Below are 20,272 nucleotides of genomic sequence, written 5' to 3'. Positions count from 1 at the left end.
TTTGTCCGTACTAATCACTTTCTTAGACTTTTATCCATACAAAGAAAGGAAAACAATTTCATTGATGCCCACATCCACAACCCAAACAGTTATTAAACCAAACATACAATCATCGAGCAATTATTAAACCAACACACAACAACCCAACGAACATTACAATAAAACTGTCATTATTGTTCTTGACAGGGGCTTTCTTAGCCACTAGTTAATGTTAACTGAAAACACCGACCGAACCGAGTGGTAACCATCTGACCATTCTAAAGATCCATGATGATAACGCTTTGATGCACTCTTCTCCCCATAGAACCAAACCTTATATGAAACCTTGTCCACGTTCTCTCCAAACACTAGTCTCTTTGGTGCGACCTTAACCACCAATCCTTCTGGAGCTTCGATATGGGCAACGTACGTCACATTCCTCTCCGGTCCTACATTTGTGACACTTCTTTCGATCATTTTACGTTGGCCGCGACGCAGGTTTCCGATGGAGATGGACGGGTAGTTGATGTTTGAGATAAGATCTTTAGAGGTCTTTTTGGGGCAGCTGAATTTAGTTGCTTTGTTGAGTGTTTTGCTAATGGTCTTTTGAGAGTAGCCGAAGTAGCAGAGGTATTGGAGATAATCTTGTGTGGTTGTCTCAAAGACAAGTCCCGGATTGATTGCACGCTGAGGACTGATCTCTCCTGCACCCGTTTCGTGAGGTGTTGATGTGAGGCCGGACGTGTTTGTCACTGGTCTTCTCATGTTGTCATATGTTATTGCTACATCAAGCCAAGTATAACATGAGATAAATTAAATCATCTAATCAGGTCGTCTAAAAATTATTCAAATTTTATTACATATTCAAAATTTTCTTATAAAGAAAATAGTTTTGCAAATTAAAAGACCATACATGGAAGCAAAAGAAGAAGATGCAATACCTGTGGTCATAAGGGCGGATTTGATCATGGAAGGCGTCCAAGAAGGGCGTTGAGCCTTGACGAAAGCGGCGGCTCCACTTACGTGAGGGCAGGACATGGACGTTCCTGACGCTAACCCAAACTTTGGTGTGGATGGTTTAGCGGTTTTAGGCGGAGGCAATGCCGCCAAAATCAAAACACCAGGTGCCATTACATCAGGCTGGAAAAAACACACACACACATGAGCAGTGATTTTTTATGATATTTATAAACGTCTACAATGATGAATCCTCAACTAATTTTTTTCATTTAAAATTCAATTTCTTGAATCTGCCAATATAACAAATTCTCAACCTACTAAATCAGTTTATCATTTCTAATATTAAGAGGAAGAAAAGGTTGGTATCGAATATTAAACCTTGAGAATGTTCTCTGTTAGAGAGGCAGGACCTCTAGATGAGAAGAATGCAACAACGGGTGCAGGTTTAGTGGGTTTGACCTCAACGGTTGGGACAATTGTAACTGTTGGACTCTTGGTGTGAAGCATGTATTTTAGAATCTTGTACCCATCAGTCATATCAACTTCTGAGAAAGGAAAGTGACCAAAATCGGAAGCACGAATCTTCTCTTTCTGGTTTACCAGAATCAGACCTCTAGCTCCAGCATCCTCTACCACCACCTTTATAATTTGCTTTGTTGTAACTGCATCTCTTGGCATCACACAAACAATAACTTTCCCGGATACTTTCTTGGGGTCCAAGGATCCCGGAAGACATGTCCTTCATTTTTTCACACATAAACGCAGATATAAATAAATCTGCAATTTTCACATTATTTTATATTATAAGATTGTGTTGTATATATAGAAAACCTTGCATCTTCGACAGGTTTAGATGCAGCAGCAGCATTTCTTGCATACACAAGAGAGTATGCCTTAGGTCTTGTGGAATTCGAGAAATGAATCCCTGCTCCCTACAAAACCCTCAAAGAGTAATGAATTAATTATCTACCCTTTGATTGACGATTGTTATTGCAAAACCATCTATCATGGTATCACGATCCATGCTAAATTGATTAGAGTAAATTGTTGATATTAAAGTGAAACTATCTTCAAAGTTGAGTAGAAAATGCATCATCTCGAAGACACACATAAGGACTCATGCATCATCTTAAGGGCATGTAAAAGAACTCCTACATGCAATATATGAAACAAAATTGACTAATCAATCCATTACCCAATCTTAGCTAGTTACCTCAGATGCACAAGTCATCTAACTCTTATTACATGGACCTCTACCTGGAAAGCACAATCCTAGTTGCTTAACCCAAAAACCTTAATAGAAAAATAAACTTTTTTAATCAGAACGCATTGGTCCAAGTGGTAAAAGGGTTCCGGCTAGCACTACCGCCACATGGATTCGATACTATTTACAATACTTGGTTTGCGGCAAATAGATGAAACCACTTTAGTTAGCAAAAAAAAAACTTTCTTGCTCTATATGAATCTTTGTAACTCATACTTATATATAATGAATGAAGCAAGCATGCAAGCTTACTCGTATAACTTTGCCGCTTCCCAAGATAACGGAGGACTGAAAATCTCTGTCAATGTTGGAAGCAGCCACCGTGAACAACCACGGTGCAACGTTGGTGACGGTGGAGGCAATTGGGCCGTCGTTACCCGCAGAAGCAATGACCATAATGCCCTTGAGCTCTGCATGGAAGGCTCCGATGGCAATTGGGTCGGACAGGTAATCTGATTTGAAAGCAGCATTCAAGCCGATGGAGATAGAGATGATGTCAACGCCGTCATGCACTGCGTCGTCCATAGCCTTCAACATGGCGGAGCCAGGGCAACCGTCGGCGGTGCAGGTCTTGTACGCGGCTATCCTACAGCCTGGTTGGCCTCCCTTGGCCGTCCCACGCGCAAGGCCTCGGTCACTGGCTTCGACCACGTGCGCTCCTGCCGCCGTTGAGGCCGTATGGGTCCCATGACCGTTGGAGTCTCTTGCTGATGTAGCTCCGGTTGATTTGTAATATCTTGCTCCGATCAGCTTTCTGCACTATCCGACAAAGTTTTCTTTAAAAATTTCTCATTCACACAATTCCTTTTTCTTCATTGTAATAATAGTAATAAATTGCTTCGTTGGCAAAGAAATAAAATAAATAAATTGCTTCAGTTTCATTACACATTAAATGCATTTTCCTTAAATCATAACCTTTGTATGTGCCAAATAATGCAAATAGATTATAATAATACTTTAAGATTTTGTTATCTGTAACTATCATTATATTTACTTTCAGTGTATATATATTAATTCATTGTTCTATAAGACTATAATCTTCATTATATCTAAAAGGAAGTAAAAACAAACCAGAAATTATTACATAAAATATTTTTTTATTAGAGAGGAAAAGTTTTATGACAGTTTCTGGAAGAGACCTGTTACAGCTGGATTTGTTGAAGTCAGGACCTTCCATGCAAATACCTTTCCACTTTGAAGGTATTTCTCCGAACCCTTTATCACTGAAACTTGGAGACTCTGGCCATATACCTGTATATATTTTATGAATTTAGCCATATGCGATTATTAGGACCGTTTCACAGTTTATTTACTTTTAATTTTCTTTTAATTCAGATATAAAATTTGGGATTTCCGATAGACACAATTGAAAAAGAAGATTTTTTTCAATTTCTTATGCTAATTATGAATACAAACTGCACTAGAGCACAAATTGAAATTCTTAGTAAACAAAAATTCTAATGCTGTTCAATTAGTATAAAACTAGATTGGAATTGGATTTGAACGTTTTTAATTAGATCATGCTTAACTTCTAGAATCTATTTCTTGTGAGTCTCTATTTAGAAGCGTAAGTGATGTTCTATTTTTTTTTCCGTGACCTTCCGTTTCGAAAATAAAAATTTAATATTTTAAAAATGTATTCAAAATATTTTATTTATAATTAGCTACTATTGAAATGAGAGTTCTAATTTTTTTTAAGAAAATACTTGTATTCCGAAGTTCTTCTTATTAATCATTGAATCGAAATAGCATATATAGAACGTCCAAATAGTTTGATTATTTTGTTGTGGATCGTTTCTCTTTTAGACGTTTATTATTTCTAGTAGTATGTATATTGAGTTTACACATAGTTTGAGACCGTATATTTATTAGGACAAAACGTTTTTAACATAGTGTTCTCACCGGTATCCACAACGCCAATGATGATATCAGATGAGCCATGAAAACTGTTATAAATTGGAAATGAAGAAGATTCTCCAGAAAGTGAATCCAAAAAATCCCACGACCGAGTTGTGTGAAGTTGAAGCATCGGGTCTTCGAACACCGACACTACCTCATCGTGTCCTGCAATATCACACAGATCTCACAACCTTTTATTATAATAAATATATATCATCACCCTTTTAACCTAACCGATCTATCATTACAAGTTTATAACTTTCTTTATGTTTAAAGCCACTGATAAATCTAAAGGCGAAGGCCAGTATAAACCATGCAAAAACAGCACATATACTATTATAATAACACACTAACAAAGACTCATTTACGTTTCTTAGACTAATTGAACAAAGCAAGGACTTATGACGTTTCTTAGATAAAGACTGTTCAATTAGTTGTAAAACTTTCTTAACCAATGATACAATATTTAGTTAATATAATTTTAACCGATGATACAATATTTAGTTTATAAAGTAAGGAGTACCAGAAAGTGCTGCAGCTTCTTCTTCTGTAAGCATAGCGGAGAAGCCTCTGAAGGCATGCTTGTAATGATGTACTCCTTTTCTCCTCTCACTCTCTTCTCTGCACAATCATCATTACCTCATTACATCTAAATCGATATTTATTACAATATAAAAAATTGTTGGTGATATTTCAGTTTTTGGTTTCAGACTTTTTGTCAGTAGTTTCCAAAATCTTCTGTCATTCAATCATTGGTATTTCACTTAGTTATGATTGGGGAAAATTTGGTCTTTGGATTCAAACCCTTGAATTTCAAGCCATAGGAGCCTTAACCAATATAACTACTACCATAGACAAAACGCCCCCTCAAGTCGAAACTCTAATATATACTCCACGTCCAAGTAGAAAATGAAGATATATATAAGCAACCTTGGAAGAAGAGTGTCCAACATTTGGAGATAATAAGCTTCACTGTTATGCACATCAGCTTCAATGGGGTTGCCCATGTACACTACATAATGCTACAAAAGAAGTTTCACATGTATGTTATGGGATTACAGATCAAAATTAATAATGTTTCAAATACAAATTTATCACCAAAAAGCTCAATTCAAAAATATACAACGATTAAGAGGACTTAGTTTTAAAGTAAGAGCCAGTTTACCTTGGGAGTTTGGAGTGAGGAAATGGAGATGAAGATGAGAGATGTGAACAGGATCACAATAAGAGAAAATGAAGAAGAAAGATACGTCGTGAACATGTTGGGACCGAAGATTTCTTCGTTTTGGTATGAATGTATATGTCTATATATATATACACAGTATAGCTTGGTAGCTTGGTAGCTTGGTTTGCCTACTCAACTTTGTCGTAATAGCCCCTTATTCAAAATAAAATAAAATTTGTCGTAATATTTAGAGATATCATTTACTTTATACTGAATTCTTCTAGACATTAATATTAAGTAACAACCATGCGTTGATTACTAATATAGCAATATTTATTTTTAATATACCAATACTAGTTATATATACACATATAACTGTATATCGAGTGCGATGTACAGGCAATTTAATTTAATTTAATCACATAGTTTTTATTCGATTCTTCTTAAATACTTGCAAAGGTAAAATTTATATGCATGTTTCGAAAATAATTTTAGTTTTCTGAAATACTAGCTTCTATTACTGTCTAATTTTGAAGAGTTCTGGACTAAAACTGTAACACCTCTATAATAAGTTTTTTAGGCACGTTCTTTCCATCTGTGGGTCTAATCTGTGTAATGGCCAGTACATTAGTTTCGGGAGCTTATAAAAACTTGTTTATTAGCTATACAATAATTACATGATCTTTTTCAGTGTTTTAGCTTCACCCACATAATGTTGCCAAAAAAAAACCTTCACCCACATAATACAGTAAATGACTTCTACTCATTTTTTACTATTCGAACTTAACCATGAATCTTGAAGTTATTTAATCTATGAGCGCGTGAACAAAATGATAAATATACTTTAATAATATAGAAAACCAAATCAATTTTTATAAGTTTCTCCACATACGCCATATGTTGTTTGTCATCAACATAAATAGACTCAGCCACATACACCACATTATATATTAGAAATTAGAATTTTACAAAATCTAAATTAAGGTCTAAGCTGTGCTTAAATATCTCTCAAATGGAATTGATGAACTAGAAATGAAGAATTTGTAAAAAAAAAATCACTTTTGTTATTTTTAGATTTTATTTGATGTGAAAATAATATTTTAAAACTTCATCTTAATTTTATTTATTTTTGTGGGTAATAATATGAATATCAATGTTAAAATGTAGTTGGGTATAAAACGTATTATCGGTTATAATATATATGAATATAAAATATTATTTAAATATATTTAGTTAAAATGATTAAAAAATGTTTAACATTCTGTAAGTATTTAAAACATGTGTTGAAGTGGTACTCTTTCAATCTTTGATTGTTGTGTGCTACAATAAAAAAGAGAAACATTTTTCTTTTATTAGTATATAAATATTTAAATTTGAAAACTAACAAATTTTCTTTTTTTGAACACAAACTTCTTTCTTAACTTTAACTTGCTTGCCTTAAAGGGAATTATCCATCCTCTTTGATTAAAAAGATAAACTACAATTGTAAAGGTATAGACTTATACGTTGTTTAAAATCAAATCTATAAACTAAATAAAAAGCTGCATCAGTATCTATATCTGTTAAGAACAGTTCTTTAAAGAGAGTGCCGATGTAATTTACAATTGTAAAGGTATAGACTTATATACGTTGTTTGAAAAATTCTGATAAACTGGAATAATGTTTTCTGTTTTTACAACTCTCAAATGAGAAGAGAAAAAGACACAACATTTAGTTACGAACCAAAAAAGATTTTTTCGTTGGTAGACTAGGAATGATGCATGCTTACGGCCAGATTAGTTCCCCTAAGACCAAGTACAAGGGTTGCTTACGAGATCCCTTCTCAGATAGTGAATGTACTCGAACCGAAAATCTTTGACACTGAGTTGCTCATCTTGTAACCATAAAAGAGTCGAGAGTTGAGGAAGAGATAATTTGTTTCTACATCAAACTAAAAATTGACATAGTTTTAGAGAGAACACGATAAAAATGTACTATTTTTTATATTTTATATGATCCATGCAACTTTTAGTATGATTATTGTGAAGTTAATACTCAATTTATAAATTAAGAATGATGATTTTTATCCAAAAGCTTTCAGACCTAAAGAGTAATCACCACAAAACTCGTAGAATCCATGCTTTCTTACCACTTAAGACATTCTGAATGATTATATTTTATATGATCCATGGTATGATTATTGTGAAGTTAATACTCAATTTATAAATTAAGAATGATGATTTTTATCCAAAAGCTTTCCAGACCTAAAGACTAATCACCACAAAACCCGTAGAATCCATGTTTTCTTACCACTTAAGACATTCTAAATGACTGTACTTGAACCCAGATGACGGCACTCACAGCTGTGAACCTTTACTAAAAGAGGTGTAGGATCCAATTAATTAAAAATGATGTTGTTATAGATATATTGATAGTTTTCATTCTTTATCTATTATTCATTATTAAAATATATATTGTGAAGAGTACTATATAATATATATATATATATATATATACAAACACACATATGTGTGATGTAGTTATTAAATGATGTTTTTATTGTGTTTCATAATCAATATATAAAGAATTAAGTATTATATGTAAATAGACATAAAAATCTTTCACAAGAAATCAAGAATAACTACCACATGAAAAAACATATTTTACGGTTCGAATCTCGTAAGGTTATTATTTAAACTACCACATAAAAAGAGATTAATCTAATTTTTTTGTCCAACTGGTCTCGTGTAAGGATTCGAAAGAAATATAAAAGAATTCTCAAATGAAAAATTAAAAGAAGAAAAATTAATTCTATTAATTAATAAATGTTATTTAAAAAAATGTTTTAATTATTATACTATTGTTCATGCAACAAACACTAAAAAGAAGTATTTATGAATTTTCCCTTTTATTTATCTGTTTTGATTTTTACTTTTTTGGGTGAAATTTTCTGTTTTTATTTGTTTGGTAATTTCTGTCAAAAACTGGAAGATGATATATTAAAAATAACTTTTCAGAAAAAAAAACTAACGCATGAAGGAAACAAATGAGCTTGTTACTGACTAGTTATTTCCATTCAGTTGTTAAATCATATGATATGGCCATTATTTTATTTGAACTCTATAACACACGTGATCAATAACTGAAATACATAACCAATAACTAGTGGAAATCAGATGCTAGAGAAAGTAAATGTGTTTAAAAATTAATTAGTGCACAACATTCCAAAGAAGATAATTTGTTTATTTTCTAAATCCAAAGAAAATAATTGCACCACTATTAAAAGTTTTATTTCAAGCTGATGAGCTGGTTTATGCTCTACACTCAAATTACTTTAGTTCATGGAGGCCATGCAGATACTTTGTCTTTTTGTAAATTAAAGATTATACTAGCTAGTATTATACTAAGATCGCAATGCAAAGCAAAATCAAAGAGATAATATGCTAAAGGTCATCCATGATATTTTAAATGGAAACATATTAATATATAACAAAAGTCAGCAATTACATGCATTACGAGACAACGAGGAGCGGCCTTTTCTTTATCCTTTCTCTTTATCTTTTAGTTCATTATTAGAAAAGTAATCTAATTAGGGAATCTTATCACTCTACTAAGATTCTTTAGATGATATATTCAACCTTCGTAATTTTATATACCAAAGTACAGATAAAAGAAGTCACATTATTTTCCATTCAACAACAAAAAAAAAACAACTTTAGTCGTGCAGCCTAAAAATCAAAATCGTTAAATAACTTTGTGTTGAAAGTGGAATTTTTACAGAGTATATTATAATTTACTAAAATATACGAATTTTTTAATTTTGTTACAAAACGTGGGTTACTTTCTTTCAGAAAAAGAAGAAAAGATGATTACTTTCTTTAAAATTTTATTTATTTCACATATGTAACACGTATATATTATATTTCTAAGATATGAGTCATATGACATAGTCATTCAATCAATTACTTCTATATAATATATTTTTTCTTAATCCGGACGCAGTCCATTTCAACTAGCCAAATAAACAAGAATGACGCGAATAAAGACTTGGGAAAACAAGTTAAAAGTCAGAACCCATCCAAAATCCCATGTACAATCCCTGAGATTAGTGTTACTAGTTGATATCGCTACTAAGGGCATTAGAATGTGATAACACTATTTCCATTCAAATAGTTTCCAATTCGTGAGAGTAAAATCACATTAAGTTTCAAAAACGAAGGCACCAAGTGAAATGATCTAAGTTAGGGAGGGGGTGCATTGGTCCTAGTAAAGTACTTGTATACAAATATTTAATGTAATTATTAGAGTATCTCCAATCCAGCCTCAAATTTTAAAAACTATTTTATTTTTTATTTTTTTGGTCTTTATACTTATTTTATTTTACAAATACATATATTAAACTTAATTTAGAATAACTTAATTACACCAAATTAAATAAAGGATAAATATTGCATAACATTAAAATAAATTTCACACAGTATAAAATATAATAAATAAAGCTCACAAAATAAAAATACATTAAACAGACTTAACACAAATTAAAGAAAATTACATAAATACTTAAATATTACATATTTTATAAATGATATCAAAATACCATAATTTACGGTTAACCGTACCTGAATCTCCAAAAAAATCAAAATATGGTTGACAGTTATTTAGATGAAGTGAAGGTTGTTGCTGCTCTTGAGTTCTTCTTTTGCACGAGTCTCGCCTTTTCCAAATCACATATATTCATGTGTATCATCATTGGTATTGTCTAAATTCGTAAGTAATATCATATTATCTCGTTCTCGTTCTTTTAGGGCTAATTTTAGCCTGATTTTGGAGACGTAATTTCTGCAACTTGTAATTCTTACTCTTAATTGATGAACATATCTGATTTCAACAATTTCTAGTTTATAATCTACAAATTAAAAAAAAAACTCATTTATCACTTCGAAATGCTTTGATTGAGCACATATGAGAGCATTACAAAAATAGTGCTCGAGTAATTTGGTACTTTATATGTAAGTTTCTAAAACTTGTGTGTTGTTTATTATATATGTAATTTATATTATATTTTATTATATAATATTATAATATTGTATGTTGTATAATATATTAAATGTATGGATTATAAGTATTTGTGAAATTTTATCATTATTAGTATCTTTGTTAATGTCAAGAAGTATAAAGCAAATGAATAAATTTTTAAGGATTTTTTCTGATGATTTATGGTTTAAGCAATCAATCATCAATTTTTCATTTTGAGGTTTTATTCTTAAAATAAGATTTTGGTAGTTTATGAAAGTTTTTAGTCTATTTGTTTGATTGTGAGTTTATTAATGATTTTATTATATTAAGAAATTCGGGTTTTAAATTTCGGAGAAGACGATTTATTAATTAATCATGCAGATTAGCAGAAAAAAAAGAATTTACAGAAAATCATCAGCAGCTAGCAAAGGTGCAATAAAACATAAACCCTAGTAAAATAGATAGAATTGTTGGTTACAGATTTATCTATGTAATCTTTCTCTAGTATCACAATATATCGACATTAAAATTATTGGCAGGTAAGTAAATCAAATTTCATCCTGTCTTATGTAAAATCAACTGAAAAAACTCATTATGCCATAACACTTATCTAAGCTCGCCTTTGAAGATAAGTTTCCCTTATACTTCTTCATGTTACTTACACACATGATCTCCGTACAATAAATATTATTGAAGCCTTTCTATCTTCACTTTATTCTGTCTTCTTTCCTTTCATACAAGCTCATGCTTTGAAAACATTAGCTCGCGACATCAGTTATGTATAATATAAAGACGCAACAATAGTAACGCTCTAAACAGCAACAACAAGAATTTGCCTTTATTTCCCACAGATCTTCCCTTCTAAGTACTTCTCTACGCTATACAATCCGCAAAGACCCTTTACCACGGGCATAGTAGCTGGAACCGGTAACTCAAAATCCACACCAGACACGTCTCTATTTCCATCATTACAGTTCCATGAAAGGGACTGTTTCCGTGCTTCCCTAATCGCTGATCTCGTTGCACAATGAACCGAAGCCGCCAGAAGCAAAGGCGGCTCACCCGATGCTGTGGATCAGATGAAAATATCGTTACTAATATCAAAACAGAACTTTCACAAATAGATAAAGTCAGAGCGCAGTGTACCTTTAGAGGAGAGAACGCGGTTTTTGTGATGTCCAGTGTTGAGAATCTCGACGTTGAACTGCTTAGGGATGGTATCAACCGTGGGAATTTTGTAGTCCCAAGTGCCTTGTTGCACCACAAGCCCCTTCTCATCTGTAGTGTACTCTTCCATCATGAAAAATCCGATTCCTTGTACAAAAGCTCCTTCCACCTTTTCACACAAACCATCCCTACTTAGCTCAAATAAATGACTCAGAAGAAACAAGAAAGTAAAGATTAGCTAACCTGTCCTAAATCAACAGCAGGATTAAGACTTTTTCCGCAGTCATAAATGATATCTGATCTTAAAATCTCTGTCTTTCCAGTCAGTACATCTACCTCCACCTGCAAGTAGAATCAGATTATTGTTTAAGTCCTTCAACACTTAAACCAATGTTCAAGAAATCGTTAGGCGCTAGTTAGGCGCTTTATATAGAATTACTAATTAGTCGGATGCCTAGACTGATTTTTTGACTGTTTAAATAAAATCGTTCTGAAAAAACTGTTTTGTTCAGGTCTGACTTGTCGATCAGGCGCCGGCTAGAGCGATTTTTAGAACACTGATTTAAACAAACAATAGTTTAGCATGTGACTTGCCTCGCTGACTCCAACCCCATAGTTGAGGTATTCCATGGAAGAAAACTCTGGCGTATACAATGCACTCGCCGATAAATTCACAGACTGAGCATACGCCTGATGATAAGACATTCAAACATTACTGTTATTCATGCAGAATCTTCGATAAAATAAACGATTAAGAGTTACTAGGCTACCTACTTGTTGAATAAGCTTGTTCCACGTCACGGAACCTGACTTCTTCTCCATCATCATTTGATCCATTGTAACTTTCAGCCTCTCCACCAACATAACACAGCAAAGCCTAACGGCTTCACAACTGTTCTCGGACGTGGTGCTACCGGCAGTGAAACCTCCTTGGATCAAACCGAGCGTGTCGGCCTGAACAACACGTACCCTCTCAATCAGCTCATCGCTTCCGGCGCATTTCGTCAAACCGAGACCATACGCAACCATCTGTTTCACTTTGGTCCACAACCCTTGACCTATCTCGATTCCACCAACCTCAACCACAACCGAACCATCGCTCAAGATGCTTACTCTACCCGGCGTGGGCCTCTGCATAACTTGATGAACAATAGGTACTCGAGAGATCCCTCTCTTTCGCCACACGTTACGCATATTAAACTCCTTAACCATCTCACCTCTCTTCTCGAACTCTGAAGATATCTCCACCTTGTCCCATAACAAAGGCAGTGTGTACTCCTCCGCCTCACCGGAGATATGCTTGTAGAACTTTCTAAGGCTATTGTAACTATGAAGGTTTATCTTTCTCACTTCATCAGCTTCCATCTGAAGAGAAGAGGCTACGTTCTCGATGATGGCCTCCGCGATGTACGAGCCTTGGACTTCCCCTGGAGCTCTCATCGCTGTTCTGCTCAGAAGATTCGTCTTGCACACTTTAACGTCGAACGACAAGGCTCCCCAGTCGTACTTTCTCAGCGGGCCCATTATGTTCCTAGGTAAGATCGGGCTCACGTCAGGCTCCATCCCTGCGTCTATCAGCATTGTAAGCTCCAGCGCTGTGAGCTTCCCGTCTGATCTGAAACCGACGTTGTATGTCACTTTCATTGGATGCCTTCCTCCAGCCATTATCATATCCGTCTTTCGGTTCAGATACATCTTGACAGGACGCTGCAGCTTGTGAGCTGCCAGTGCGCATGCTGTTGCAACCTGAAACATCACGTCTCAATGAGCATTTACGAGAAAACAAACCATTTGGCTCATTTATCCGGAACCAAATTTCTATAATATAATTTCTATACTTATAAATTATTAACTATATTTAGTTTTCTAATAATCAAATAATATTTTAAAATACTATTTATAAAACAAATTATTAGAATACTTTTTATCCAAAATATTTAAATCTATCCGAATTATTCAAATTTTTATCCAAATTTTTTTTATATATTTAATTCTAAAAACATGAATTTTCTGACTTTTTAACCCGAATAAACAGAAAAAACAAACCGAATGGGATCCGAAATTATATTAGATCTTGGCCGGTTCCTAACTGTTACCCGAACTGAACGGAGAACAAAAAAAGAACCGGAAATGAACCGAGTTTTGTGAATACCAATACGGATCCTAAATTTTTAGAACCAAAACCCGAAACCAAAAACCGAATGCGCTTAATCCCCCATGCCTGAAACAGAGCATGGGAGATTACAGGCTTCAGCTCCGAACCTATTGGTATTCAAAAAAAAAACTTACAGGCATTGATTTAATAGCTTTGCCGCCAAAGCCACCTCCAACTCTTCTTGTGATGACTCGAACGTTATGCTCTGGAATGCCAAGACATGTAGCAATGACCGAATGCACGTACTCAGGTGCTTGAGATGAACTGAACACCTTCACACAGTTGTCTTCATCTGGCAAGGCAAGTGCTGTTTGTGGCTCCATGTAGAAGAAGTATTGTGAACCGAGCCTGAACTGGATGTATATAACCAAGTTTCAAAAACACATACACGAGACAGTGAGAGCTTAAGGATGTGTAACTACAAACATTTAGAGATACCTCAGCCACGAGTATCTTTCTATCAGCTTCTTTCATTCCTTCTAAAACATCACCTACTGGTTCAGGGTAAAACATTGGATGGACATCAAAGAAGCTAGATCTCTTAACCGCATCTTCGACCGTTAATATCGGCTCTTCTAAGTTATTTACATCATACTCAGCAACTGCAAGTTTTGCTGCCCTGTCTGCATGTTTCTGTGTGTCTGCAACCTGCAAAGCCGAAATCAGTATGCAAAAAAAAAAAGACAGAAAATCAATTAAATAAATAAAAAAATATAGAATTACCACAAGAGCAATTCTTTGACCAGCACATCGAGTGAGTTCTTCTGCAAATAATGGTCCCGGTCCAAAAACAGTCTTGGAACCAATGTTCTGTCCCTGTTGTGGTATGTCCTTGAAAGTAAGAACTGCAAAAACTCCAGCAGGAGTCACGTTCTCACTGAAGCTTATGCTTTTAATCTTAGCCAAAGGCTCTGTGCTGTAAATAAATGCTCCATGTAAACAGTCTGGTAAAGTTGGAATATCATCAACATAAACAGCTTCACCTGAAGCCTGTATTGCAGCTCCAGCTTTGGTAACAGCTTCACCTACAGGCTGAAACTCATTGCTCTCTAACACTTGTTGTGAAGATGAGAGGAAGGGAAGAAGAGACTCTGTGGGATCTACACGGCCGTTGCTATGTCCATTATTATCATCAATCAGTGGAGAGAAAAACTCAAAAAGAAACCCAACAGCCAAGGCTTTCCTATACTCAGGGTAAGAGGTGCCTTTGCTTGGAACTATGATTCCTCTAAGTAAACACATAGCTTCATATAACACACTGTGACTCAGCAATTTACCCGTCAGGAAACGCTCTACTTCCGTCGCCCTGATCGAATGATCACCACCGTAAGAACCAAATGCCAACAAACATTCATCCACCATTTGGCGGGACACTCTTGCAAAGAAAGCAGCACTCACATACGGCAACGCGTTTCCAATAGAGCGAGGCGCGGCTCGGTAAGTTTCAAAGAGCAGTCCAGCGTCATCAGTCCACGCTGGAATCTCAACTTTTAAAAGAACTTGTTTGGTGTCTAAAACCCGAGTCGAGTCAAGAAACTCATGTAGCTTAACCTTCTTGATTACCCCGCCGTTAAACACATACACTGACGCATCTGCAGCGAGCAGAAGCGTGGCGATATCAGAAGGAAACTTTCTGCTCTGCGCCATGACTAGATTCCCGCCGATACTCCCTGAGTTCCTGATCGCATGGTTACCAATTTTCTCCATATGAGCCGCCATTTTCTTGAAAATGGCAAAAGACTTGCCGTCCTCATTCAAAGCATCAACAGCATTCGATATGGTGACAGCTGCTCCAATCTCAATACCATTCTCATCTCTCTTGATCATTGTAATCTCCGGAACGCGGCTGATATCAACATACCTATCAACCCTTCCCTCATCGTCTTTGTAATAACCCGTCCCTGTGTTGCCAACAACTAACTTCAACGAGCCTCCGGCATTAGCAGACTCCAATATGTTATGAAGCTCGGTTAAACTAAAAGGAGTAGTCCAATGATACCTCGAGTGATCCAAACCATTACTAACAACACTCTTTAAGAACTCAGGGAAAGTTGTCACGAGATGGTCTTTGGGGTTGTAAGGAGGCAAGCTCTTCAACATAGCCTCTTTGCTATCTCCCTTCTTCCAAAACGAGTTCAACCCCAAGTCCTCGATGTCAACATCAGCAGCGAAGCTCTTGCAAGCATCTACAATGGGACGGTAGCCGGTGCATCTACAGAGGTTTCCAGCGATTGATTTCTCAGCTTCGGAGACCGTGAGGCTTCCTGGAGCATTTGAAAGAGCAGAGTAGAGAGAAATGCACATCCCTGGCGTGCAGAAACCGCACTGAGAGGCGTGGAACCCGGCGAAACGGCTGTGGATTGGGTGGAAGCCGTTCTTTGTGTTTCCGAGACCTTCTGATGTTGTGATGGAGCATCCGTTTATGCTGCAGAGAAGTGTGAGGCAAGAGTTTATGCTATGTTCCTTCACTTGATCTGAGTCTGGATCGTATTTTGATAGCATTACTAAACAAGCACCACATCCTCCTGCACTTTAAAACCAGAAAAAAAAACACACATTTTTTTTAGTCAGACAAGACAGTTAAAATCTTGTCTGAAAGATGCAGAAAGTCAAATTTGTTTCAGACATATAAAGCTTAGGCCTTTATTTAAAAAACAGTACAAAAGAAAATAGGAAAAAAAGAGTTTGCCTTCGCCGCAGCAGAGCTTGACACTCTTGAAAGGAGTGTGGAGTCGCAAGAAGTCGAGTAAAGTCGTAGAAGGGTCAACAGAGTTGACTTTGAATCTCTCTCCGTTTACTGCAAACTCCAAATCTTTTCCTTCCATTTTTATGGATGTTCGGAAACAGTGACGACAAGGAAGATATTTGATTTGTGAGAAACCCAGGAAAACAAATGAATTCAAAACACAGGAACTGTGTGAATTGAAGTGAGCAAAAAGGTTTGAGGAAGAATAAAGAGTTTCGTATCGGATTCTCTTATAGTTGCGCCTTTTTCACGCACAGATCTTTCTCTCTCTCTCTGTCTCTAAATTTGTTTTTTCAGACAGAGGCTCGAAGGCTGTCTGTGCGCCACGAGTCAGTCCATCAGTAGTCAGTCTAATGAGTAAAGAGAATATTGACATTTGGAAAGATATCTCAATCTCAGTTTTTTAAATTTGTATTATATTATTTCTTAATTTTCTTCTAAGCAAATAAACACTAATTACTCTATCATGGTGGGTGTCGAATCTGGAGTAAATCAAAGTTAGTAGATTATTTTCCTCCTTGTTCAACAATTTTTGGCTTTGTTAGATATAAATTCTCGTAGATATCCATTCTTTAATAATTCATTGACCTTCAGCTTTAATAAACTGCCATTTTCAGTCTTATAATCAGTCATTACAGAACTTGCATGCACCATTAATGTTTTTAGTATTTTTATTAAAATGAAATTGGGAATTCGACCAAAAAAATCACGAACTTTGCACGAATTACCAAAATAAACCTGAACTTTTGGACTGGCTAAAAAAATACCAAACTTTTCATTGACTTTAAAATTTATTAACAATGTCTTTATTGACTTGCCAATTTAGCACACCGTTAGCAAACTTAACAGAAAAAAATTGACGTCATTTATTGTTCCGTTAACTGAAACGACGTCGTTTTTGTTTTACATGATCTGAAAATAAAAACAAGTAGAACCCTGGATTTGAACTCGGGTTGCTTGGGTAAAATGAAAATGTATTTAACCACTAGGCTAAAGGCGTTTTCAATATAGTTCCAAACACATTTAACTTTATTTGGTACTCACTGAAAAAAGTTCTCTAAAAACATAAAAGATCTTTAAAATTACAAAATATTGAAAAATAAAGATTTTGTAAAAAACAAATTGAACTTAGAAATATTTTTTTTCTTTAAATAATCAAAACATTTCCAAAAAAATTCATTTTTTTAAAATTAAATTAAAAATTGAAAAATAAAGAATTTTTTTATAAAATTAATTTTGAAATTAAAATAATTATTTTTCTTTAAAAAAACAAAAATCTTCCAAAATTTTCCATTTTTTAAAATTAAACTAAAAATTGAAAAAATAAATAATTTTTTTATAAAATTAATTTTGAAACTAAAATAATTATTTTTCTATTAAAAAAAATCTTCCAAAATTTTCAACTTTTAAAAAAATTTAATTTTTAGCTGATAATTGTAACTTAATTTTTTGCATTTTCTTTGATTTTTTAAAAAATTTGGATTTTTTTTTAAAGAAAATTTTTGAAGATTTTTGATTTTTTAAAGAAAGAAAAAGTTTATTTTTAATTTCAAAATTAAATTTACAAAAAATAATTATTTTTCAATTTTTTGGAAATTTAAAGATTTTTCAAAAGTTTTTAGAGAATTTTTTGAGTTTATGAGAAATTAGGGTTATGTTTTGTTTTATTTCAATCATCCACGTCTTTTGATCAATAAAAAAAAATTTGTATCTAATCTTTCAAAAAGTCTCACTAGCCCAGTTGCAAAGCTCTCCTTTGTTAAGTTGAAGAGTGCGTCGGTTCGAGTCCAACCAACAACAATTTTAAGATTTTGTCTTAAACAAAAGAACTGAATAAAACGACGTCGTTTCACTAAACGGTAGTATTTAACGGTGGGTTAACACAGTTTTAACTGTCGGTTAACGGTTTGTTATTTTGGTCAGTCAATCGTAAGTTTCTTAATAAACTAAAAAAGTCAACGAAAGTTTAGGATTTTATTGGCCAGGCTCGAGTACATGTTTATTTTGGCAATTCGTGTAAAGTTCGTGTTTTTTTTGGCCGAATTCCCAAATGAAATTACACCAATTTTTTTTTTTTGGAGATGGTTTTAACATTATTTAAAAACACATTTCTAATTTTGTAAGAATTGTACAAAAGATATTGCAAATGAAACAAAATTCTTATGTTTATACTGCATATTCGATCCAAATTGGGTAAATCGGTTCAGTTCCTCGTTTTGGTTTTTAATGTTCAATCGAAAATTGTGTAATCTTTATGAAGAATCATATATGATTGTATTACGTGAACTGTCATATGTAATTTATGCTTGATAATACCGTTTACGCTATAGTACAGACCTTTTATAAGTTTCATAATTCTTCTATTTCGGAGATTCAAAACCAAAATTTCACGTACATATTTTTTTTCAATTTATAAATGTATTTGATACTATTAAAATGTTTTAAATATATATAATTTACATTTTAGTCTTATATTGTATTACTCTATAATATTATTGTTTATATTTCTTATTCGACATTATTAATATATAGCAATATATTGAAAATCGGACCGGAAATTGACTCGGTATTGTAACTGGGTCATGTGGCGGACTGGTCCAACCGGTTCAATCGGGTTTTAATTTTAATTTAATTTTGGAGTTTGTAACTATATATATGCATAACTATAAAATGTAAAATGATATGAAAATTCAATGAAAAATAATTTATTTAGATAAATATTTAAAAACCAATATGAAATTTTTATGATATTTTTTTTTTAAATTGCAGTTTTTAAAAAAAAAAAATTTTACTTGAATTTGAGAAAATGGGGGGTTTTAATACTGAACCGGGTCACCGATTTAGCGAGTTTCACCGGTTTTTGACCGAGTTTCATCAGGGTTTAGTACAACCCGGAACCAGTTAGAAAGTCGAGTCACTGTCTGACCGGTCCAACCGGCTGGTGTTATCCAATTTTCAAACCAGTGATATATAATAATTTGTTGAATACATTTTACTTTGTTATTAATTTTTATTACTTACTAATATATTTTTGAGTTATGTACAATAAAATAACAATCGGAAATAATTAAATAGATAACCTCTTTCAGATTTTTTTTTAATTTATACATTTTTCTATAATACATTTTAAAATTTATATATTTATATTATAGAAAATAAATATGTTTAAGATAAATATACTTTAACATATGTTATTTTAGTATTTTACTGGTTTATAAGTAAAAACCATGTTTTGTTTAAATAATATATCCCTATTATTTTAGTAAATTTTGTACATAGTAGTATTTATTGAATTTTTTTAGTAAATTTTATTGATATAAGATTTTTTTAAAAAAATTTATGATATTAAGTTTTCTTTTTATTTTCAATTTAGATTTCAAAATATTAGATTGCTTTAATTTTTACAACAAATATAGTTTGTTTTTTTCGTGGTGCATTTCAAAAAGTTATTCTTTTTTATCTATGATTTTATCTTTTGTAAAATTTTGAAATATTATCATTTTGAGTTTGAATATTTATTTTCAAAATGTTATATTTTGTCAAGAATACTTTAAAAAATTACATTACTATTTTTGAGTTCAGAAGATTATATGAATTTTGAATTTTTTTTGTTATTACATTAATACATTATTTTATAAAAGTATTTGAATTTTTGGTAATATTTTCTAAATTTTTCTCAACAGATTTTGTTATAATTAAAAATTATAATTAATATTTGATATAAATAAAATTATTTAAAAAAATTAATGCATATACAATTAATACTAAGTTGGAAGTTGCATTGGAATTCTAAAATGACACTCTTTTGTAACAATAAAAAATGGTAAAATGACATTTTTTAGGTAAAATAACATTTTTTAGAAGTAAAGGAGTAGATACAACAATAATTATATTTAAGTGAGAGCACTATAATTGTAACTTAGTATCAAAGTTAAAAACAAA

The 20,272-nt window shown here is 33.1% G+C and overlaps 2 protein-coding genes across 2 annotated transcripts; both read right to left on the bottom strand.

Annotated features, from left to right (window-relative positions):
• Positions 1-43: 43 nt before the first annotated feature.
• On the bottom strand, positions 44-5,399 carry LOC106446765 (CO(2)-response secreted protease-like). The gene is made up of 10 exons (XM_013888554.3): positions 5,268-5,399; positions 5,033-5,124; positions 4,626-4,723; positions 4,106-4,267; positions 3,343-3,454; positions 2,456-2,957; positions 1,771-1,871; positions 1,318-1,678; positions 921-1,119; positions 44-761 (listed from the first exon to the last, which is right to left on the bottom strand). Exons 1-10 carry the CDS (start codon positions 5,361-5,363, stop codon positions 202-204), a joined length of 2,283 nt encoding a protein of 760 aa, XP_013744008.2. The 5' UTR covers positions 5,364-5,399; the 3' UTR covers positions 44-201.
• A 5,535-nt stretch (positions 5,400-10,934) lies between these two features.
• LOC106446766 (abscisic-aldehyde oxidase) lies at positions 10,935-16,658 on the bottom strand. The gene is made up of 9 exons (XM_013888555.3): positions 16,274-16,658; positions 14,308-16,109; positions 14,023-14,232; positions 13,719-13,937; positions 12,204-13,175; positions 12,024-12,119; positions 11,673-11,771; positions 11,409-11,598; positions 10,935-11,330 (listed from the first exon to the last, which is right to left on the bottom strand). Exons 1-9 carry the CDS (start codon positions 16,407-16,409, stop codon positions 11,101-11,103), a joined length of 3,954 nt encoding a protein of 1,317 aa, XP_013744009.2. The 5' UTR covers positions 16,410-16,658; the 3' UTR covers positions 10,935-11,100.
• Between the last annotated feature and the right edge of the window lie 3,614 nt (positions 16,659-20,272).

The sequence above is a fragment of the Brassica napus genome, chromosome A4 (genome assembly GCF_020379485.1).
Source record: "Brassica napus cultivar Da-Ae chromosome A4, Da-Ae, whole genome shotgun sequence".
Lineage (NCBI taxonomy): Eukaryota > Viridiplantae > Streptophyta > Magnoliopsida > Brassicales > Brassicaceae > Brassica > Brassica napus.
The sequence above is the reverse complement of the archived record's forward strand: the minus strand, read 5'-3'. Positions and strand labels throughout refer to the sequence as shown.

Excerpts from the sequence above, each read along its gene's own strand:
- LOC106446765 (XM_013888554.3), bottom strand. The coding sequence starts at position 5,363 with ATGTTCACGACGTATCTTTCTTCTTCATTTTCTCTTATTGTGATCCTG. Across the intron at positions 4,268-4,625 it reads AGAAGCTGCAGCACTTTCTG|GACACGATGAGGTAGTGTCG; the intron begins GTACTCCTTACT and ends GTGATATTGCAG. Across the intron at positions 2,958-3,342 it reads AACAAATCCAGCTGTAACAG|AAAGCTGATCGGAGCAAGAT; the intron begins GTCTCTTCCAGA and ends CGGATAGTGCAG.
- LOC106446766 (XM_013888555.3), bottom strand. The coding sequence starts at position 16,409 with ATGGAAGGAAAAGATTTGGAGTTTGCAGTAAACGGAGAGAGATTCAAA. Across the intron at positions 13,176-13,718 it reads AAGCTATTAAATCAATGCCT|GTTGCAACAGCATGCGCACT; the intron begins GTAAGTTTTTTT and ends GTGATGTTTCAG. Across the intron at positions 11,331-11,408 it reads CCGCGTTCTCTCCTCTAAAG|CATCGGGTGAGCCGCCTTTG; the intron begins GTACACTGCGCT and ends TCTGATCCACAG.